The 24,650-nt window shown below is 43.7% G+C and overlaps 1 protein-coding gene across 1 annotated transcript in view; it reads left to right on the plus strand.

The window, feature by feature from the left end:
* LOC145405309 (DCC-interacting protein 13-alpha-like) overlaps positions 1-24,192 on the plus strand; it is a 60,153-nt gene extending 35,961 nt beyond the window's left edge. Inside the window, exons 12-14 of the mRNA XM_080276731.1 lie at positions 14,954-15,149; positions 23,178-23,358; positions 23,903-24,192. Coding sequence (XP_080132857.1) covers positions 14,954-15,149; positions 23,178-23,358; positions 23,903-24,118 — 593 coding nt within the window. The 3' untranslated portion in view covers positions 24,119-24,192. The remainder of the gene's footprint in view (positions 1-14,953; positions 15,150-23,177; positions 23,359-23,902) is intronic.
* Positions 24,193-24,650: the final 458 nt, after the last annotated feature.

Raw genomic sequence — 24,650 nt, forward strand, 5'->3', positions numbered from 1 at the left:
CCCTTCCGGCACAAATGTCCACTAGAAGACTGCCATTCTCATCCATTTCTGCAGGCACACCCCACTCATCAGGTACTCTATCCACCTTCACCTTTGCTACTTTTCCATTCATATCTCCAATCAAAAACACTCTTTTATTCCTTTCAAACTTTTCCATGCATGCTTCCACACTTATCCATAACTCTTCTTTCACTCTGCTTGCACGATCTTGCATTGGCGCATACACACACACAGACCCACATTTGTATTCCAATTGTCAATCTTATCCACACAATTCTTGATCCAACTGATCCATACTCTCTTATATTCTCCATCCAGCTCTGGCACACAACAATACACACTCCTTCTTTTGCCCTTTCATTCTCATCCATTCCCACGCATATACCCCATCCATACTCCCATTCTCCCACACTCTCACCTCTCCATTTAGTTTCACTTAATCCACATACATCCACTTTTGCACCCTCAAGCACGTGGACAATCTCTCTCTCTTTTACCTCATCATTTTCACCCCTTACATGGAATGTAAGAGGTGCAAATGATGATATATTTATATATATATATATATATATATATATATATATATATGTGCAATTGATGATATATGTATGAATATGTATATAAGTTTATTTTTAAGTCTAGGAAATAGTTTACTACATTGTTGGTAAGCATATAACCAAATAGATGCCTGCCTGGTAGTCTAGTGGGTTATGGCACTTCAGCTGGGTGTGGCTCCTAAGGGTTTGCATCAGAGGGAAGGTTGGGGTATATTGCTCACATAATAACACTCAGAGGCAGACAGGTTACTGTTGTCATAATAATCTGTATTGAGTAGCCCTGCTTTGGGCTTCTATACCCTGATAGGACAGTGAAGGAGTGGATGATAGATACTTTCGATAGTTCTATAGTTCTATATATATATATATATATATATATGATGATAATTAGGTGCAGAAGGTGAGAAGTTTTAATGTTGAGGATGGGGTTGCGAGGTGTAGACTGAGAAAGATGTGGGCCGAGGTCATTAAGTGTGACCTCAGGGTCAAGGGATTGAGCAGGGAGGCTGCCATGGATCATGCAGCATGGAGAGCTGCCATTAGGTGACCAAGGCCGACGCCTGCGGGCATGTTGGAATCTTCAAAAATGAAACAAATGAAATGAATATATATATGTACAGTACATCCCCACAGTACGTGAGTATATGGGCGGCAGAGGACGTCTCGTACTAGGAATTCGCGTACTGTGAATACATAAACCTATGGGAAAAATTACATATGGGCGGCACCCCCCTTCATGGGCAACCCTTGAGACCCCTTTGAGACCTAAGTATTGTACTATACAGGGAAACTATTTAAGACATATTACCTAAGATAAAGTAAACCAACAAGATTATGGCTTTACTAGGTAAATCAACAAGGATGTGGCTTAACCAACAAGAATATGGCTGTTTACCTTTACCCAAGAGGACAACAGGCATGATGGAGGTAAGAAGGGGATCCGAGGCAGGATGAGGCACCTAGCGTGCATCTCCTGCATCTCCCACCGCACCACCCGACACACCACCATCCTCACCACTTTCGTCACCGGCACTTTCGACACTTGCACCAGCAAATGCACTCACTTCGTTCATAAACTCTTTGAAGTCTATTTCTGACACCTCAGACATCGAATCAGTCTCCTGATCCTCCTCAGTATATGGCTCTTCTGATGTTGAAGGGAGCGGTTCCTTACTTTGTTCAAGCCGAAGGTAACGGGTGATGAGTGATTCCTTGCGTCTGTTTACTTCCTGGTTGTACTTGTCAATGTAGAAGTGGAAGGTTTTGTCCAATGAAGACATCACTTCCTCCACTCGCAACTGAGAGCGTTCGATGTCCTGGAATTCTTCCTTGAATTTATCAGGGACACACAGTACCCTGCTGATCTCCATCATGGACAGATCTTTACTCTCTATCACTGGTGTTGCTGGCTTTGCTGCGATCTCCTGCTCTGCGTCGTCCTCGTCCACTCGCTGCACGACTTCCTGGGGATCCCGCTCTGCTGCTGCCGAATGTAAACCTCTTATCTCCTCCAGTGAGACGGCCTGAAACCCGGGCACAGCTTGTGCACTTGTGAGAGTGGCTGCCTCGGCAGCGGCCAGGGACTGAATGCCGCGTCCCGGTGCGATTTCACACAGGTGCGGTACAAGGAGGCGCCAAGCATGGTTCATTGTTGCAGTGGTTATATCTGCCCAAGAGGACAACAAGAGAGTGATGGCATCCTTGAGGTTGAATGACCACCAAATAGCCATAATAGTCGTCTCGGGAGTTGAAGTTGGTTGTGCGGGTGCTGTGGGTGGTGAAGGTGAAGCGGGTGGCAAGTCCAAACCATCCTCGGCGTCCATCACATCTTCTCAACTGTGTTCAGGTCAAGAATTGCCTGCAGTTCCTCACAGTTGTCGGTCTTGCTGCGGAGGTGATCATACAGGCGTTGGTGGTATAGCTGCTTGACCGTTGCAATCAACTCCTGGTCTAGTGGTTGGATGAGAGAGGTCATTCTTGGGGGCAGAAAAATGATCTTGCATTCCTTGCTAAGGTCTGCTAGCCAGGTTGGATGACTTGGGGCATTATCAAGGATGAGCAGCACCTTGAAGGGGATGCTAAGTTCCCGGGATTTTGCCTTGGCATCAGGGATGAAATGCTGCAGCAGCCACTCGGAAATGATGCTGCTTGTCATCCAACCATTGGAGTTGCTGTACCAGTATACCCCGCTGTCATCCAGATTCTTGTCTGACCCTGGCCTGGCGCTGGTGCATAATAATATAAGTACACTTTGGCATAGCCTTGTAGTATAGGGCTGTTTCATCAGTGTTATAAATTTGGTCCCTGCTGTAGCCGCCCTCGTCGATTATCCCCTTTAGGATGGCTGGATAATCCCTGGCCGCCATTTCATCTGCTGATGCATGCTTCCCTGTGAGCCGAATGTGACGTAGCTCCTTCCTCTTCAGAAAGCGGCAAAGCCATCCCACGGAGGCTTTAAATGGTTTCTTAATGGCAAGCATCAAAGCTGCAGCTTTGTAGAAGATCTTGGCCTGGTCCCTGATGTAGTGCCCATTCAGTGGAATTCCTTGCTTCTCCTTCCTCAGGATAAATGTAGCCAGGTACTGCTCCATAAGAATTATAGCCTGGTTGGTCAGCCTGCTTCTTCTGTCCAATGCCGTCGTCCCATATGTTTTCATAGTCTTCTTTATGGCCTCCCTGTTAGCCCATATAGTTCGCACGGACGATTCTGCCAAGCCTAGTTCCTTGCCAATGGCCGTGTTACCCATCCCACTCTCCTTCCTAATTACTTGCATCATCATGGCATGGGTGATGCACTTCTTCTTCCTGGAGGAAGGGGCAGACATCTTGGCTCACAGAAAAAATAGCCTCTGAGTACATGGGGGCGTACCTGGAACAGTGAGTGTACCCTCTGTGCACGTGTGTTTCCTCTGCTGGGACTCTCACATCACCACCCTCCAAGCGACGCATATGGGCATCACGTGACGAGTGAGCAGCATCAACGTCAAAAGGTGGGTGGAGCATAAGTAACCATTATAGCTTCTTGGGGGGGCAATGTCATGTACTCGGGGTAACCCCGGATTTGGGCCACTCTTTGGCCCCCATCTCGCCTACAAGGAGTTCAATTCGTTTACTTAAAAAAAAAAAAAAAAAAAAAAAAAAAAAAGGTCCTCGCGTACAAGGGGGATCGCGTACTGTGGGGATGTTTTTTCATTTTTTTCATTCATTGCCAGATGCCATGTATCCCAGAAGCGGGGTGGCCAACTGTGGGGATGTACAGTACTGTATATATATCTTCTCTTCCCTCCTTCTTCTTCTGTCTTTCTTTCCTTCATTCCTTCCACTTCGTTCAGCCTGCAGTTGACTTTACTCTCCCTCTTCTGTCTTCCTTTACTTCAGTCTTTCATCTTCCTTCTGCCTATGGGTGACTCTACACTGAGTGGCAAACCAAATGGTTTTCTGTACACCAGGAAACCATTTACCACACTCTGTGGTAACCATATAACCAGATTATGGCGCCTGGTGGTTTAGTGGGTAATTAAGGCGCTCCAATCGAATTGAGCCGGTGTAGGTTTATATCCAAGGGGTTTTTGGGGTTTATTGCTCACATAATGCCACTTAGGGATGAATGAGGCTGGTCAGGACAAACTTGCTTAGCCCTGGGTTCTTAGGCTCCTCATGGGGTGACATAGGATTGGATGATGGATGGATGGATATATATTATTCAAAGAACAAGGACCCAAATGCCAGGAGCCCACAAATTGTTCCAAATTGTTCCCTCCAGGAAAAAAAAACAAGGTAACAGAAAGTCAAATTCAAGATCTGTTCATTTCAAGATTGTTGGACACACTGCAGCTGGAAGACTGGAGATCATAGTCAGTAGGAAATACAGACAGAGGGAGACAGTTCCAAAGTTGACCTGTTGCATACATGAAAGACTGGGAGTAATGGTTAACTCTTGCTTTAGAGAGTTGGACAGAAAAAGGATGAGAGTTGTTGCCAGACTGGTGCTATATGTCCGCTGTAGTGGTTGAGGGATACAAGCAGACGGTTCAGAGGAGCAGTGACCATTGAAGTAGTGATAGAAAAGAGATAAAGATGCAGCAGTGTGGCGAAGAGGCAGAGGTTGAAGGGAGCCAGTAAGAGGAGAGTTAATGAGACAGAAGCCTTTGACTCCACCTTGTTGAGTGGAACTGTATGTGGGGAGCCTTCCCACACATGAGAGTTGTACTCTACACAGGGGCAAATAAAGCCTGTGTAAAAAGTCAGCAACTGTGCAGGAGTAAAGAAGGCATTGAGTCGACCTAGTACACCCAGTCTCTTTAGAGCAGATCATACAGGGGGGTAATATGATGTTTACAAGATAAATCCTGAGACATTGAAACCCCAAGTATTTTAAAGATGTTGCAGGATTGAGTTGGAGATTGTTAAAAATTAGAGAATACTCCTGTGGAAGATTTTGTCGGGTTGATAGATGTAAGAACTGAGTTTATGATGCATTAAAAACAACAAGATTATTTTTACCCCAATCAAAGATATGAGCTAAGTCAGACATTAGGTGTGCCATAGCCTCATCCCTTGTTTGTTGAAGTAACTGCTGAGATGGACGCTGCGGGATGCTAGTGGAAAGGTAAAGGATGGCACCATCGTCGTAGGAGTGGATAGGGTTAGATGTACAGCTTAGCCTTAAAGGGTCATTGATGAATAATAGGAAGAGAGTTTGTGTTAGGACAGAGCTCTGAGGGACATCACTGTTGATAGCTCATGGTGAAGAATAGTGGCTGTCTACAACAGCAATTATAGAACGACCAGAAAGGAAGCTATAGATGAAGGCACAGATAGAAGGATAGAAACTGTAAGAGGGCAGTTTGGAAATTAAAGATTTATATCAGACTCAATTGAAAGCCATTTAGGTGACAGGTGCAGTGACAAAGCTTTTGTCAAAGTCCCAAAAGGAGGATGACCAGGAGTCTGAAAGGTAGGTGTGAAGGTCGCCAGTGGAGAGTCCTTGGTGGAACCCATAATGACGATCAGAAAGAAGGTGAAGATAGGAAAGATACTTTTAAAAATTTTTGTTAAGAATAGACGTGAAAACTTGAAAAGATGTTAAAACAGTTGGGCGATAGAGGGTTGGGAATGGTCACCCTTCTTTGGCACAGGCTGAATGAGAGCAAACTTCCAGCAAGAAGGAAAGGTGCAAGTTGGCAGACAAAGGTGAAAGAGTTTGTCTAGGCAGGGTATAAGCACAGAGGCACAGTTCTTGAGGACAACAGGAGTGACCCCATGAGGCCTATATTCCTTTTTAGTGTTGAGGCCAGTGATGGCAGAATATACATCAATTGAAGACATTTTTATGTCATCCATAATGAAGTCAGAGGAGGGATGTGATGGCGGAACTGCACTGGAATCGTCTAAGGTAGAATTGGAGGAGAAAGTCTGTGCAGAGATTTCTGCCTTATCACAAGAAAATTATGCTTGTCATAAGGAAGTGCTGTGAAAAGACTTTAGAGCTGTGATATTAAACTACTGTGCCTCAGAGCTACTTGAAATAGCCTGCAAAATTATGCTAGTAATGAAAAAGTTCTCTGGAAAGATTTTAGAGCCTAGGATTTGTCTTATTCTGCCTCTGAGCAATGTAAGTTGCAAAAGGATGAAAATGTAGATCAAGTTGAGGTGAAAAAATATAGACTACCAGGCAATGATAGATTATATAAACACACATGTATATCATAACTCTGTCACCTTCCTTTCAGTTGTTACTTTCATTGATGGTAAGTTATGACTAAATCTGTAGAGGGTGAGTCAAAATGTAAATCTTGTTTGCTTTACATTTAGCATTGTGTATTTTGCATTTGTTGATGGCCGTAATGTCAGTCCTCAGTTAACCTCTTTAGTCCCATAATTTTTTTTTTAAGTCATTGAGTGGTATGAGTTGGAGGGAGGGCAGCCTGATATGTTTTTGTATTTTTTCTTGGGGTGCATGCTGGAGAAGGGTACCTTTACATGGTGGCACTGATATAACTGAGCAGTGGAGCTACCCAGTTGTATAGATATCCCTCAGTACCCTCTTAGTCCCTGTTTTAAAAGGCAGATGGTGGGCTGCAGGAGGAGGACTGCTTCAGCCTGCAGTACATCAGAGTTCATGTTCAGATGAGCCTGGGGTTGCAACTACAGTATTAACACTGTTCTTGGGGTGGAGAGGTATACAGTATGAGTGAGAATGGTGTTGGTTGGAGGGATGGCAGCTGATGATGGAGTGCAGGGTAACATGGAGGCATTTTGTGGCCACTCCATCCTGGATTAATGCCTCTGGCTGTAGATGCCCAAAGCTTGCAAGGAGTGGACACACATATCACCTCTATAATATGCTGTCCTCTGCCATTAGGCTGCCTTCCCTCCATCTCACACCCCCTTCTCTCATAAATCTCTGTTTCATCCATCTATCATCCTTGGTCTCCCCTCCCCCCTCCCTTCCACCTCACTCACATACACTTGTCTAGTTAGACACTCATTCTCCAGCCTCTTTATCCCATCTGTCCATCTCATCTTTGGTCTCCCCCCTCCCCCTTCCTGTCCACCTCACTGACCTACAACCTAGCCAGTCTCTCTATCCTTTCCATTTGGCTAATCCATCTCAGAGTATTTTTCCTAATCCTTTCAACCACATGCACATAATTTTGTTTGGTTTTTACAGGCTCCAATAAGCGTGCATGCATCGGCCTTGGGCACCTAATGGCGGCTTTCCATGCGACTCGGTCTCTAGCAGCTTTCCTATTCATTCCCTTATCCCTGAGGTCATACTCAGCGACCTCGTCCCAGGTCTTTTTTGGTCTGCCACTTGCAACCCTACCCCTAATGTTAAAGTATTGTTTTGCACACATTGTAGAGTTTAAGTGAGGACTGATTGTGTTTGCATTTACCCATTGAGTGAGCAGATGTCTTTTTAACTTTATTTTTGCCATTTGGTGATTTTATTCAGCTTAGGGGAGACTTTTTGAATGGGAGGGGTTAAATGTGAGGAGGTATATGGAGTAACTTTGAATGCCCCAAAATTATAATTGAGGAAATAGAGGCTGGAATATGGAATTTTTGACACATGCTGCCTTCAGATTTCCTCAGTGGAGTGGCACTTACTGTTTTTGTGGCACTGCTCCATGGAGGAACTCCAAAGGTGCCTTGGGTGAAAACTGTTCGTTATCTAACTTCTATTATTACAGTTTGTTGAATTTGGCACATTTGCAATTACACAGTGGAATTCTGCATATGACTTTCAATAACCTCCACTTCTTGGGTACTCTCCAAAGCCTGGCAGGAGTAAGCTATATTCTTCTTACTATTAATTGGCCTAAAATTACCATCTCTCCATCTTGAATGCCGAGCTGTAACAAGAGATTCAACAAGACCATACTGCCAGTCATGAAGAAGTGCCATGGAAAAGATGTGGGGCAGTATTATTTTCTTTTCTGTCACTGAGCTGTGTGAAATAAGCTACAGAAAGAGGAAATTCAAGACCTAGTTAAGGCGAAAGGACTCCATAAAGGACATCACTTGGACTCAATGGGTTAATGATAGCAGTATGTGTAGTTTGGCATTTTATTTGCATTTTCCCTGAGTAAGTTAGCATTTTCCCCATAAGTAATTGTGGTGCTTGTTGCTGTTGTTTCATCATGACTGTAGGCTCATATGAATGTGAACCCAGTGGACTACAGGCTGAAATTACCCCTCTCTTGCAGTTCTTCATTCTCCCATCAGAGGATAGGGAGGGTGTTGAGGGATGTTTGTGTACCCAAGCATCTCCATGACTTGGTATATTGGTGCCACCGCATGAAGGCATCCTTCTGTAGCACCAGTTTATTCTTGCTACTTCCAGATTGTGTCATGGACACAGGACCTACTCCTGGTGACACTGTACACCCTTGGTGAAGCAGCTGCGGCATCCATGTAGGAGCCAAACCTCCTCATTTTCCCTGCACCTCACCATGGGAAGGACCTTGGTCCAACCGTGGTGAGGCGCTGTCTGTCACAAGGACTTGCTGGATCCATGCATGGTGTATGCACTGCACTGTACCTGTAGGACTGTCCCACAGAAGCAGTTGTTTATTTGTGGTTGATGGAACTGCCCAGCCTGTCAGATCAGGATTAAGCAGCAACAGTAACAACTCAACTTGGGAAAGATGTCTAGTAGCAAAGGGGTTAGTGAAAGTTACATCTGACTTGTATAGTTTGAACAGTCTCTTCAAAGCAGAATAAAGTCATCTAGTAGCAACAGGAATAACATGTATGTCACCTGCTTTTAACCGTTTCAATAACAGGAAACCATTTACAGTGCTGGGTGGTAACCATATAACCAACTTATGGTGCTTGGTGGTCTAATGAGTAATTAAGAGGCTTCAGTTGGATTGAGCCTGTGCATGTTTATAATTATCCAAGGGGTGGTTGGGGTTTGTTGCTCATGTAATGCTACTCAGGGATGAGTGAGGCTGGTCATGCTTATCTTAAATGTCAGGACCAACTTGCCTAGTCTCCAGTTCCTGTGCTCCTCATGGGGTAACACAGGATTGGATGATGAATGAATGAAATGAAACATCATGATGCTTTTCCTTGTGTAGTCTTATTACCCACAGACGATTTTAATCACATTCAGGCAGACTTTTTAAAATGAAGGAGTTAGATGTAGCTTTTATTAACTCATTTAGTCCTAGATGTCCTTCTTAACTTGAATAAAATCATCTGGAAGTAGAAAGAGGAATCCATCCATCCATCATCCAATCCTGTGTTGCCCCATGAGGAGCATAGGAGCCTGGGACTAGGCAAGTTGCTCCAAACATTTAAGATGAGAGTGACCAGCCTCATTCATACCTGAGTGGCATTATGTGAGCAGTAAACCCCAACCATCCCTTTGGATATAAACCTGCACTGGCTCAATCTGATTGGGGTGTAAACCAATGAAATAAGTCATCAGATTCAGTAGATTATAGCAGAGGGGTATGGCCATGTGTGATTTGCCACAAGAGTGTGGGAAATAACTCCATCTTGTGCAGTGTTTTTGATAAGTGGGTGCATAAGAGATATAGTGGTATTAGAGGTAGATGTGTGTTGCAGTGTATTGAGGAGAGCATGTAGAGATTGTCAGGCATGAAAGGATTGATCTTGCTGGAGTCTCTTTGAGTGTGTGGAGGAGTTTTTTTATTTGGGGGACATGCTATGTGCTGAGGTGGGGCTGGAGCTAGCCCTATGGCTACAGTAAGGAGTGGTTGGAGACATTTCAGAGAGTTGCTGCCGCTTCCAAAAATGAGAGGGCTCTCCCTCTGTGCTAAGGGATCTTGGTATTCAGTATGTGTTAAGAGTTTAATGCCATATGGTAGTGAGACCTGGGGAATAATTGAAGAGGATTTTTGTAGGCTCAGACTTACAGAAATGACAGTGGTCAGATGGATGTGAAGTGCATCCTTGAATTGGAGACCTGGGGGAACTAGGATTGTGGTTGAAGAGTTGAGGGGAAGGATGGGACTGGAATGTATTGATGTTGTGATGAGGAGGGGTAATTCGAGATGGTTTGGGCTTGTTGAGAGGATGGAGGATGACAGTTGGGTGCAGAGGGTGAGAGGTGTGAACGTCAAGGGGTAGGACCAGACCCAAAAAGACCTGGGGCAAGGGCATAGAGTGTGACCTAAGGGATAAGGGACTGAATAAGCGGGCTACCATGGATCAAGCAACGCAGAGAGCCACCATTAGGTTACCAAGGCTGACGCATGCAGGCATGTTGGAGCCTTTTTAGGCGATATGAGTGATATGTTACAAAAGGCATAATCAGTACCATGACAGTAATCATAGAGCCCTGCTTGTATGCAGAGCACACCAGAAGACTTGCGCCAGGGATCAAGAGGTTATTTTGGGGCTCATTTTGAGTAATATTGGCTGCATTTGAAAACCTGTGGGAGTGAAAATGTAAGTAAATCTCAAACTTTTTATGGTCGCATTTAGAACACCTTCATTGTTGCTGTTGTTATCATCGTCACATACCTTTGTTAACCCGCCCCGTCCCGACCGATTTTCCACCACTGACTCCCCTCAATCCCAACCAATTTTGGAAAAAGTTTTTTTGGCTCAGACCTCCGCTTTTGGTGAGAAACATCGAAAATTCATAGAGAAATCGAAAATTCATAGAGAAATCGCTGACCTGAGGTTTAAAATACTCAATACAGGTAGCAGTACTCCTTACCTTACTGGGTTTTTTGTCAGGCTGACTCCAAAGAAGAAGACAACCAATCTGGACAACTTCAAGACTGAACTGACAAATGTTTGGTGCAAAGAAATGTCCTTAGATTGCTTTAGAGATCTAAGTGATTCCATGCCCAAACGCATCCAACTGGTTCTGAAAAACAAGGGAAGCATGATTTCATATTAATGAATGGCATTTCATGAACAAACATTGTGATATACTATGATTTCTGTGTTTTTTAATACCTTGTGGGGGGGAGGTCCTATGTCTGTTTGCGGTAGCTGTATATATACTGTTTATATATATACAGTACTGTATATGTATATTTATGCTGTATACTGTATATATATATATATATATATATATATAATATATATACAGTACATCCCCCTAGTACGCGCCTATATGGGTGGCAGAGGACGTTGCGTACTAGGAATTCATGTACACTCAACCCTCGGCTATCACGGGTTCCGCTATAGCGTATCTTGCTATCACGCGTATATAAAAAACTACCCAAATACCTTTATCATGCACTAAATGCCTGCTATTGTGCAACGCAAATGTTCGAAAATTTAAAAAAGGCCAGGCTCCAGTGCTCCACCCAGCCAACAAAAGCTTCACTCCGTGATTGGTCATGTGACATCAGCGCCAGCCGAGTGCTGATTGGCCGCCCGACCGAGGCTCCTGCCCGCCAAACCATTGAAGTGCGCGCCTTCAGACCGTGAACAGTGATAACGAGAACAATAACCTTTTTTATGATATGACCATGGCCAATGTACCCCCTCCCCATCCCCCTACCATCACCCAACATAATGCTGTGGCACCTGGCAGGGAAATAAAGAAGAGGAAGAACCTAAGTTATGCAGATAAACTGGAAATGTGAAACTTATAGAGAATGGTGAGACCAAGCGAAGTGTGGGGAAGAAACACAACGTCAGTGAATCAACTGTGACGGGTATTTATAAGAATTGTGATCACATCATAAAACATGCTCATTTTTAGACTATTATATATTAATATGTGGTGCTACACGATGTATAGGCCTACTGCAGTGCGATGCTTGGCTGAGAGGTGACAATAGCTGGGGGGGCACACGTGAACGAGTGGAAAAGACAGGGCTTTGAATGGGTGGCAGGACCGCAACTGAACCAAAACAGTGCTGTGCACGCTGGGGCCACCATCTTGTGTGAGACAAGCAACGGTCGCCTTGCGTGTGCCTGGTGCTTCGTATGAAATTTTCCAAGGGCAATATCGTTATAGGGGGAAATTCATCGTAAATCAGATTTTGGGGTAAAACTTTTCTATTATCGTTGTAACGAATTATCGTATACCGGATCAACGTATAACGAGTAGTGACTATATAGGCATTTATTCTTCCACATTCATATCTGTGGCCCACCTTAGCCAGTCCTCCTCCTCTCGTCTCAACATGTCTAAACCATAGCAGTCTGATTAATTGCCAAGAGTTCTTTTGAAATGAGAACCCTGTGGAGTGCTTTACAATATCCTTCTCCAGCATGTATAATATGAGGAGCTCTGTGTAATAACTCTGAATGTTCCAAAATCAGAATAGAGAATGTGGATGATAGAATATGGAATTTTGAACACAGGGTGCCTGCAGAGTTCCTCCATGGAGTGCCTCATATTGTTTTTATTGATGCTGCACCATGGTGGAACTCCAAAGGCACTTTTGGTAAGAAATTCATTGACCTGCATTTTGTTGATCAAATTTGGCACATTTGAACTTACTGTAACCCCACAGAGCTCCTTATACACAGCTCCCAGAGCTTCTTCCAATGTCTCCGTACCCTTACCCTAGCCACAGAGCTTAAAATAGCCCTTGAATCTGATAGTGTGTATAATGTTTCCTCTACTCCGTAATTGTTAAGAATAAGGTATATTGTACAATGTGTGGTAGGGTGTGGCAACCATCATCCACTCATTTTATGTAGTGCTTTCCTGTAACCAGGAAACCATTGACAACACTGGGTGTAACCATAATACCAAATATTGGGGTGATGTGGAGCCGACTATAGTGCCCCTGTTAACTGGGTGGAGAGATGCAAATACAGCACCCATGTAGGAACCAAATCTCTACACTCTTCCCTGTGTCTTGCTGTGGCAAGATGCTGTCTTCCCCAAGGGAACATCAGTTCACTGCATGTGACGGCCCTGCAAAGGCAATAGCTTGCAATTGGTGGATGAGTGTGCTCAGCCAGACAAACTGGGGCTGTTCTGCCACTACTGCAGTGTGTCCCAAAAACAAGAGATTTGCTGTAGGTGGGAGGCTATTTCTGCTCCACAGCAGTTGAGAATTGGACCCATATTGATATAGTATTTCATACACAAAAGAATGCAAAGAATAATCTCCTGAAGCTCACAAAAATCTTGTGGGTTGCTCTGTATGTTTGTAATTATACAGCCATGAGCAAACCTTTGCTGGTGCTTCTCTGCTGGCTTTGGCAAATGAAGCTTTTACATGAAATACTTGTATATACTGTACAGGAGGCCCCCATTTTACGAACGGGTTACGTTCCTGAAAAACCGTTTGCAAAGTGATATTTTGTTGTGCGAACCCATTATAATGGGTTAAATGGAATTTGGTTCCAGGACCCCGATTTTTCCCCCATCCACCTGTATTAACCCCATGATGCTCAGTCTGAATCAATATTTGTGTATTTTATAACTCCCTAACCCTGAATCTGCAACTACATGTACAATTTAACATGCAACTGGCCAATAAAAAACATAAGTAACTTGGTGTCGAACCATGTTGTTTGTCGTCTTACTGCTCCTGTGCCTCATTATGCCTGATTTCATTTCAAGAGTAGGGCTCTCCCTGGTGGACTTGGTGACTTGTTTGCCAGGGCTTGTAGCAGGGCGTTTGGGCTGCATGATGGCGAAATAAATGTCGCACGTGTGGCAGCGAGGTACAGTACTGTACTGTTTTTAATGATAAGGCGAGAGTTAATGATGTGCATTTTCTCTGTTAGTGGTGCTGTGATGGAATCAGCTGCCTAAGAGTGTGCTTGGTTTAAAATTGCCTTTGGAAAAAAATTTGTTAAAGCGAATTTTGGCACTCGTTAGGAGAGCGAGGGGTAGTAAAACGTGATCTTTGTTAAAGTGAATTTTCATTGCGTGATCGTTAGTAAAGTGGGGGTCGCCTGTTATAGTGATGTGCAGCACACAGCAAGAAAGAATGAAAAGGAAGAATGCTTTATCATTTGAGCAGAAATGAGAATATGGAAGGCAGGACATAATGTTAACTGAGGATTGTCAGCAAACTTTTACTCATGGCTGTACCCTTTACTTCATAACCTATGAAAATCTGATACATATTTAGGTTGTAGTAGGACCTTAAGAATAACCCCTAAAAGTTAGTGCATCAAGGCCTGAAACATATGTGTATAATAAGTGTACTGTATACAAATTTCTTGATGAAAACAGAGCATGTCCATTAAATTATTTAAATTATTGCATAACTCCCTCAGTCCAGTGGCATGAATTGCATTTTACTTGTACTGCCTTCAGATTCTGTAATCTAAGAGTTAACTGATACGCCAAGTCAGTGATGATGCAGCAGGTCAGTTTTTGAACTGTCTTCCTCTGTCTGTATGTATTTCCTTCTGACTGTGACCTCCAGTCTTTAAAATGCAATTTGTCCAGGCATCTTGAAATGAACTGATCTTGAATTTGAGTCTCTTTTATCTACTTTTTTCACATAGGGAAACTTGTCTTGGGTTTCTGCCCTTTAGTTTCCTCTACTTTGCCTAATTAAAGAGACCATTTCTGTTCAGATGGGGAAAAGACTTTTCAAAAAAATACAGCAGTTAAAGATAGCCTTCATTAACCCCTGCCCTGCTAGAAGTTCAGCCCAAAGGGGGGTGGGGGGAAGCAAGAATAAAGTAAATAATTCATCATCAGACTGAAAGGGTTAAAACCTAAAAGGTGACTTGGGTTGACAAGCCACTAAATTTTGATGGACATTATGAAACACTAATATTTGTTATTGTTGTCCCAGGCCCAACTGAATGTGAGCATGGTAGACTGCAGGCTGAAGTTGCCCTTCCTCTTGCAGCCGACCTCTATCCTATTGGTGGTTAAGGAGGGGGTCAATGCCAGTGCCGCCACTTGAAGGCATCCCTCACTAGCACCTCATAAAACCTCATCAGATCTCATAAAATCTTATAAACAGGTCAGCATTTGGTGTGTGAAGTCATGCGACGGATCCTGGCGGCCCGTGCAATACACAATGTTTTCTCAACAATGGAACTCAGCCTCTCGACCACCACCTCACACCTCATACTGTCTGACCCCATCACCAGGGCCGTCAGACTGAAGCATAACCTTCGTGATGTGGCATACTGGGCTGCACACAGTGAGAATCACAAGTAGGTCTCTCTCTCTCTCTCTCTCGTTTTTGTTTGCCTAAAGAACTCAAATCATGTGAGTTGTTTTTACCCACCCTTAGTCATGCCATGCCCAACAGACCCTTTGACTGCAAGAAAGCAACTGTCCCTATTGGGTCATTCTGTAGGTTCCCTATGATGTTGATGGTATGTCTGTGTCTTAGTGTGGCTTGTGTTGTGCACCGCTTCATTATGTGTGTTATGTTATGGTTCTGATTTTATAAGCAGGGCAAATGTCATCTGAGTTTCCACTCAACCTAGATCTTAGCTGTTAGCTCTGAAAGCCTGGGTGATGACTCAAGAGTGAGAGGAGTGGAAGTGAGTTACTTGAGAGGAAAATATGGAGTTATGAGGAGAGACAAACAGATAAATGAGGAAGTTAAGGGGCAGTGTGGTGTTGATATGCATGTGCTTGGAAGTGTTAGGAAAAGTACCCTGAGTTGATGTGTCTTTGTGGAGAGAATGGAGATTGAGAGAATGACCAGGAGAGTGTGTATGATTGAAGTGGGAGGGGAGAGGGGAAGGGGTGACTTAGGATTAGCTGGTGTACTATGCTGCTAAGAGTAAGAATCATAAATATGTTGTTTTTCTCTGTTTTGTCATTTGTTCCAGGCTCCAGTCACACTTGGGTACTTTCCCCTTTGTGTGACAGTTGTCTGATGCATGGAAGGAGATCAGTGCTGAGCCTTTCTACTGTGCAGTAGTAGTGCAGCAGTAGTAGTAGTAGGAATCACCAAACTGAAAGTAAAAGGAGAGGTCTATAAAGATGCAGCAAGGCAAGCTGAAATAATGAACAAATGTTTCCAATCAGTTTTCACCAATGAAGAGTTTGTGGAAGGGGAAGGAGTGATTAGAAATGTACCTGTGATAAAAGATATAGGCTAAAAGTGGAGGTACAGGAAGTGTATAAATTACTGGAAACTCAAGATATAAGAAACCCCCAGGACCTGATGGAATATCTAATTGGTTACTGAAGGAATGCAGAGAACAACTGGCGGATAAAATTCACAGTTTAATTGTGTGTTCTCTGGAAGAGGGGAAAGTGCCACAAGAATGGAAGAGGGCAAATGTGGTACCAGTTTATAAGGGAGGAAACAGAGAAGAACCCCTGAATTATAGACCAGTGTCTCTAACCAGCATGGTCGCAAAATTGTGTGAGAGAATCCTGAAAAACAGATGGATAAAATATCTAGAAGAGATGATTATTTTGGCTTAATGTCAGTTTGGATTCAGAAGTGGAAGGTCATGTGTTTCCAACTTGTTGAGCTTTTACTCAAGAGCAATTGACTTGGTACTGGAGAGAGATGGTTGGGTGGATTGTGTGTACATAGAGAAGGCCTTCGACAAGGTACCTCATAAGAGACTAATGTGGAAACTAGAATATATAGGAAGATTGAAGGGGAAACTCCTGGAATGGATGAGAGACTTTTTGAAAGACAGACAAATGAGGACAGTACTAAAGGATAGGATGTCTGGATGGAAGGAAGTAACAAGTGGAGTCCCTCAAGGCTCAGTGTTGGCGCCAGTAATGTTCCTGATTTATGTCAATGATATGGTAGATGGAGTGAACAGTTATGCAAGTCTGTTTTCTGATGATGCAAAGATCTTGATAAAGGTAGAGGTTGAGGAGGATTGTAAAATGCTGCAGGAGGATCTGGATAGGATACACGATTGGAGCCAGATGTGGGAAATTAAATTCAATGCAAAGAAATGTAAAGTATTGGAAATGGGTAAAAGTACCAAGAGGCCATCATTGAATTATTTGATGGGTAATGAACCAATCACAAAAGCAAGAGAAGAGAAAGATTTGGGAGTGCTGGTCCAGAACAGTTTGTCACCTGAAAAACACATTAACAAGACAGTTAGAGAGACATATAAACTCCTGACTAATATCAGAGTTGCTTTTCATTATATGGATGAGATGATGAAAAAATTGATAGTGGCCATGATTCGCCCCAGGTTAGAATATGCAGCAGTAGTGTGGTTCCCACACAAAAAGAAAGATATAAACAAGATTGAGAGAATACAAAGAACAGCAACCAAAATGGTCCCCAGTCTGGCAGATCTGTCATACAGAGAGAGGCTGGAAAATCTGGATTTGCCTTCCTTAGAAGAAAAGAGAAAGAGGGGAGACATGATTGCAGTGTTCAGGACCATGGTGGGAGTAGATAAAATTGACAAAGAAGATCTTTTTTTATGGGATTGGAGAGTAACAGGAAAACAGGGAATGAAACTGAAGAAGCCAAGCTATCTATCTATCTATGTATAGCCCGACGCTTCTCCCTTCCCTCCTTATATGTATATTTATTACGAAAATAGATTATACGGCATATTTCAAGGGGAAATAAACAGCGAAAATTAGCGAACTAGTGCACGTGAGGTGTTGTCAGGTGATAATTAGCCAATTCGAGGTGTATGGCACTATCACTTACCTTATTTCTTTTTTGTATATATTATTTGGTATAAGAATAGGGCCTAGGGCTTATTTCAATGGATGAAATCAGTGGAAAATTCCAGGGAAGATTTACTTAGTGTAGAATACAGTGTGGTGGCCTGCAATAATTAGGTAGTTCCAGGTGAATGTAAATATCACTTAGGCTTCTCCCTTCCTTTCTTATATATATATTTTTATTACGAAAATAGATTATACAGCATATTTCAAGGGGAAATAAACAGCGAAAATTAACGAACAAGTGCACATGAGGTGTGGTCAGGTGATAATTAGCCAATTCTAGGTGTATGGCACTCTCACTTACCTCATTTCTTTTTGTATATATTATTTGGTATAAGAATAGGGCATAGGGCTTATTTCAATGGATGAAATCAGTGAAAAATTCCAGGGAAGATTTACATAGCGTAGCACGGCCGGGCAGGTGAGAGGGTATGGTAATGGAGGGGGGGTAGGGAGGGGAGTCAAGAACGGGGAGAAATGGCTAAATTGTCAACAATGGATGGGAGTACAGATGAGATTAGGAGTGCTGACTAGTGTTGGACACTGGCAGTACTGATAGATGATACAAGCCACCACTTGAAAGCCCGGGATAATTCAAAATAACACACAATCACAAAAGTGACGCCCCGTGGTATGATCCCTTGTTCCCAAGCGTCACAAAAGTGACGCCCTATGGTTAAGGGGTTAATAATAGATGGATGTCCAGTACATCCTTGAGTGCAAGGCCTGGGGGGTTAGGTTTATAATGGAAGAGTTGAGAGGTAGGATGGGACTGGAGTGTATTGGTGTTGTGATGAGGAGAGGTAGATTGAGATGGTTTGGCATGTGGAAAGGATTGGGGATGATAATTGGGAGCAGAAAGTGAGAAGTGTAAATGTTGGGGATAGGGTAGTGAGAGGTAGACCGATAAAGACCCGGGATGAGGTCATTGAGTATGACCTCAGGGTTAAGGGACTAAATAGGGAAGCTGCCAGAGATCGAGCAGCATGGAGAACCTCGATTAGGTGACCAAGGCTGACGCATGCAAGCATTTTAGAGCCTTCAAAAACAAAAATGAAAATGAAACCTCTTTGTGTCGAATTCTATCTATCTATCTATCTATTGCCAGACGCCTCAATCCCGTTTGGGGTGGCCACAAACAAATCGCCTCCAAGTCACCCTGTCCCCCGCCATTTCACTGCCCTGCTCCCAACTCACACCCCCCTCTCTCATATACCTCTCCACCCCATCCCTCCATCTCATCCTCGGCCTCCCCCTCCCTCTTCCCCCCTCCACCTCACTCACATACACTCTCTTCGTCAGTCTTTCATCCTCCATCCTCTCCACATGGCCAAACCACCTCAGTGTGTTCCTCATAAAACGCTTCCTATCACATCCACATCCACACCACAACGCTCCTTTATATTCTCATTCGTCAGCCTGTCTCTCCACGTGACTCCACAGGCTCCTCTTAAATAACTCATTTCCACTGCTCTCACTCTTGACTTGTGTCCCTCCAACAATGTCCAAGCTTCACTTCCGTACGTTAGAGTTGGTATCACAATACTGTCATGTAGTAACTTTTTCACTTCCATGCTCACTTCCCTGTTTCTTATCACTGCTTTCAAGGAACCAGCAACCTTTCTTCCCTGCTGTACCCTTTCAAGCGCTTCACCCTCCAAACCTCCATCCTTACTCATCACACTACCCAAATACTTAAACGTACTCACATTTTCCAATTCCTCACCATCTAACCTCGCTGTACATTCACTTACTTCACCTCTCTCAAAGACCATCACTTTACTCTTCCCTACATTCACCTTTAGGTTCCGTTTCTTACACACTCTCTCAAACTCATCCACCAAGCCTTGCAGCTCCCCTTTGTCTTCACTCAACAACACAGTATCATCTGCAAACAACAGTACAGGGAGTTTCCAAACACTATCCTCTCTCACCAGGGCCACTCCAACATCCACTACCCTACCTTGTACCTCTTTTATTACCCCATCCATGTACAGATTGAACAACCATGGAGACATGACACATCCCTGTTTCAAACCAACTTTCAAAGAGAAAAATTCACATAGTTCACCATCCACACTCACTGCAGCCTTTGCACCATCGTACATACTCTTCACAGCATTCAACAACTTCCCATCTACTCCATATATTCTTAACACTTTCCACAATCCTTGTCTATCCACCCTGTCATATGCTTTCTCCAAATCCATGAAAGCCGCATACAACTTCTTTCCCTTCTCTAGAAACTTTTCCACTAAAGATCTAAGAATGAATATCTGATCTACACAACCTCTTCCCTTCCTAAAGCCTCCCTGTTCTTCTCCAACTAATTTCTCTGTTCTTTCTCTAACTCTGTCTATAAGTATCCTACCATACACTTTTCCTATTATACTAAGAAGACAAATGCCCCTATGATTACCACACACTTCTTTTTCCCCGTTTCCTTTGTACAAGGGAATAATTATACCTGACTTCCAATCCTCCGGGACTCTACCTTCCTCCCAGGCCAATCTGCACATCTTCCACATCCATTCTACTACTATCTCTCCCCCATGCTTCAGCATTTCACCACACATTCCATCAATTCCTGGGGCTTTCCCTGATTTAACTTTCTTCATTGCTTCCACAACTTCTATCCTACTGATTTCTTCCTGTCTTCTCACCTCCCTCCTTCTCCCAGCCATTCCCCAGCCACTTATACTTGCATTACTTCCATCCTCTACGTTCAACAATTCCTTAAAGTGTTCTCTCCATCTGCTCACTTTTTCTCCCTTCTCCACTAGTAATCCACCATTTTTATCTTTCACTCCTCTGCTAACTTCACTTCCACCCTGTCTTGCTCTTTTCGCTTCTCTCCAGAACATTTTCTTACAGTCCCTCCACTTTACACTCAAATTCCTTCCAAATTCCTCATCCACTCTCTTCTTACTCTCTCTTACTAATCTTTTCACCTCTCTCTTCCTTTTCCACATATAACTCTCTCTTCCGCCTCTCAACTTCTTCCACGCCCCTATTTCTCACCCATTCATTGTATGCTTTCTTCTTCTGTGCCACAGCCTGTTTCACCTCTTCAGTCCACCACGCTGTTCCTTGCACCTCCCTCCGCCTTCTCTTCCTTCCACACACCACATCACATGCTGCACATATTTCTTCTGTAAATATCTTACACACACCTTCCACGTCTCCCATCTGCTCCAATTCATATTTGCCCAATCGTTCCTCCACTTCTCTCTTATACTCTGCCTTTTTCTCATCCTCTTGTAACCTTTCCACTCTCCTTGCAACTACTCCTTCCTCTCGTCTTTCCCTTCTTCTATTCCTCCATCTCACTTGCATCCTAATTCTGGCCACCACCAAGTAGTGGTCAGAAAGTCCACTCCCCCAACCTCTATACACTCTTGCATCCTTTACACATCTTCGCATCCTTTCATCCACACACACATAATCAATCATTGCCTTCCTTTCATTCAGTTCACCACCCACCCTTCTCATCACTCGCCATGTATACCTGTGGATCATTTTATGCCTGAAGAGGGTATTGGCTATCACCAACCCCCTCCCAGCACAAATGTCCACTAACGCACTCCCATTCTCATCTATCTCGGCAGGCACACCCCACTCACCAACTTTTCGATCCACCTTCACATTACCAACTTTACCATTCATATCACCAATCAAAAACAATCTCTCATTCCTTCCAAACTTTTCCATGCACATTTCCACATTTGTCCAGAACTCTTCTCTCACTCTTCTAGCACGATCTTGCGTTGGCGCATACACACACACAATCGCCCACATTTGTATTCCAACTTTCAACTTTACCCACACAATCCTTGACCCAACTGATCCATACTGTCTTATGCTCTTCTTCCATCTTTTACTCACAACTATACACACTCCTTCCTTTGCCCTCTCATTCTCATCTACTCCTGCACATATACCCCATCCATACTCCCATTCTCTCACACTTTCTCCTCTCCATTTTGTTTCAGTTATTCCACATACATCCACTTTCGCACCCTCAAGCACCTGGACAATCTCTCTCTCTTTCACCTCATCATTCGCTCCTCTTACATTCCATGTACTCATTACCAAGTCCTTTGTCCGGTCCTGGGTCGTCATCGTTTGGTCAGTCCTTGTCCGAGGCTTCTTGTTTGTTTTTTTAGTTAGTTGTTTTCCGGGGAGGGGCACTAACCCTCCGCCAACCCTTTTAGTCGCCTTTTACGACAAGCAGGGATACTGGGGGAGTATTCTTGAAAAACCCCCTACCCCCAGGGGGTAGTCCCATATGCTAAGTACCTGGTAGACCTGTAATAACCTGTTTGATACTGTGTACACAGTACTAATATTAAAGTTAGAAAGTTATCTTTGTGTTTTGGAACCTTAGTGTGTGGAACAGTGATTTGTGGTAGTCCAGGGAGGAATAAGGGCACAGAGGGAATGTATAGAATCTTATTGTCCTAACTGTAACGTTACGGGTTCTTTCTGGGCTTGTCTCCCGAATCTCTGCTGTTATTGTAACGCTACCAGTAACACATTAAAAAGTTATTCTTCATACTGAGCCCAGCTGAATATGAAGCACATCACAGGTTGTTATGGGAATGGAGGGCATAACTTAAGACCCTAGAGTTGGATATAGCTCATGAGGTCTGCTTCCAAGGGGTGGTTGGGGTTTATTGATCATGTAATGCTGCTTAGAGTCAAGCAGCTGGTAACTCTCTTTCAGTGTCTGTACTTAGTAACCTAGCCTAGGGTCCTTACACTCATGATGGGATAGTACTGGATTGGATGATGAGTGGATGTGCAGGGAGGTCCATAAGTAGCACTCCATCTGAAACTCACCTGGCGGTAGTGTGTTGTGGGTACGGCTCATTCTTCTGGTGTCAATGTAAGTTTGGCAGTGTGAGTAGGAAATGGATAACTGCAGGGTAGACGCAGATAATGCCTGACTGAGCCATCCCCACAACACACAAGAATGGCCAGTGGAATGAAAGAGGAGCATTATATAAGGACCATCTTGTAGTGAGACCTGGGCAGTATATACTAGGAGAGGGTATTCGTAGGCTGAAACATACAAAATGACAAAATATTAGATGGATATGTAGTGCATCCTTGAATGCGAGATCTGGGTGGGCTAGGTTTACAGCTGAAGGGTTGAGAGGATGGATGAGACTGAAGTGTATTGGTGTTATGATAAGGATGGACTGATTGAGATGGTTTGGAAATGTGGAGTGGACAGAAATTGGGACAGAGATGTGGATGTCAGGAGTAGGGTTGTGAAGGGTGGACCAAAAAAGACTTTGGATGAGTCCATAGAGTGTGATCTCAGGGATAAGAGACTGAATAAGGAGGCTGCCAGAGACTGGGCAGCATAAGTGATACAACATATAAGTTGCCATGTATAAGCTGTCGTTTTTTGTTGGCAGATGTAAGTGGAGGACCTGGAACAGAATACAGTACCAGAGTTGTTTTCACCATGAGAAGGATTAATAGAGAAGTCATTTATCACCTACAAACCCAACTCAACCCATCCTAATACAAGCTAACCTGTCTTACAGACTGGTGGGCTACATTGTACGTCAGAGTGACAGTGGAGAAAACCCTGGCTTTTCCTGCTTTGTGTATGAGGCTGACAGCAGCGGGATGGAGGTGTGCGGTGCTTTGGGTGCAGCTGCGAAGATGGCCTATGAACAAATTTTGGAGAAGAAAACAATGGAAAAGAAGAGAAAACAGGAGACAGTTAGGGACATTGTGGTTCATTTTCTACAGTTATTTCTTTTTGTGAACATTTCATAAATATCTAGAACTCTTTCGCCTTAACTAGGGCCAGATTTGCATTCTTTTACAGCTTCTTTCATGTAGAGTAGCTAAATGGCAGAATAAGATAATGCTGTATCTTAGCATCTTTTCCATAACATTTCTTCATGACAAGCATCATATTCTAGTGTTAATCTGTTGTTACACCTTAACTTGGACCACATCCATGTCCTTTCTTGTCTCATTTTGTATTCAGTCTCATTGGCAGAACAATATAATGTTATGGCTGTACATCTTTTCCTTAGCACTTTTTCATGACAAGCATCATATTGTAGTACCAAACTGTTGTTACAGCGTGGCATTCAAGAGGAAGAGTTGGTAGTTTAGACTCAGTTAAAGTGAAATACACACAGTACAGTGAGCTTATAGCGAACATTTAGTAAAGATTTAATGAACATTGAATAAGTAATTTTGAAACATGTAAGGATTTATTGAACATTTATCAATACTTATCCTTCCATGACAGACGCTGCTGCTACAAAACATTGCCCAGCTGCCAGACAAGGACGATCCTCCGCAAGTTAGCGCCGATGGACAGTTCCTGGTGCTGGATGGGGAGATTCCTGGCTCCTCCCCACACAGCACCCCTCCCCAGCATCGCACCGTGAGCCGAGAACCTCCGCCTGATGTACCCAAATCTGAAGATAAGAGTGAGGGTGTGGATCCAGAGAGTGAAGCTTGAATCATTCTCATCATCTCCAAACCCCAGCTCACCGCTGGGAACCCACAGACAGGAGATGCCCATTACAAAATCGCCTGTTGCATTATTAATGAATCTCTCTCTCTCTCTCTCTCTCTCTCTCTCTCTCTCTCTCACACACACACACACACACACACACACACACACACACACACACACACACACACACACACACACACACACACACACACACACACACACACACACACACACACACACACACACACACACACACACACACACACACACACACACACACACACACACACACACACACACACACACACACACACACACACACACACACACACACACACACACACACACACACACACACACACACACACACACACACACACACACACACACACACACACACACACACACACACACACACACACACACACACACACACACACACACACACACACACACACACACACACACACACACACACACACACACACACACACACACACACACACACACACACACACACACACACACACACACA

Source organism: Coenobita brevimanus, chromosome 7, assembly GCF_032717465.1.
Source record: "Coenobita brevimanus isolate Jiangsu-jjx chromosome 7, ASM3271746v2, whole genome shotgun sequence".
Taxonomy (NCBI): Eukaryota; Metazoa; Arthropoda; class Malacostraca; order Decapoda; family Coenobitidae; genus Coenobita; species Coenobita brevimanus.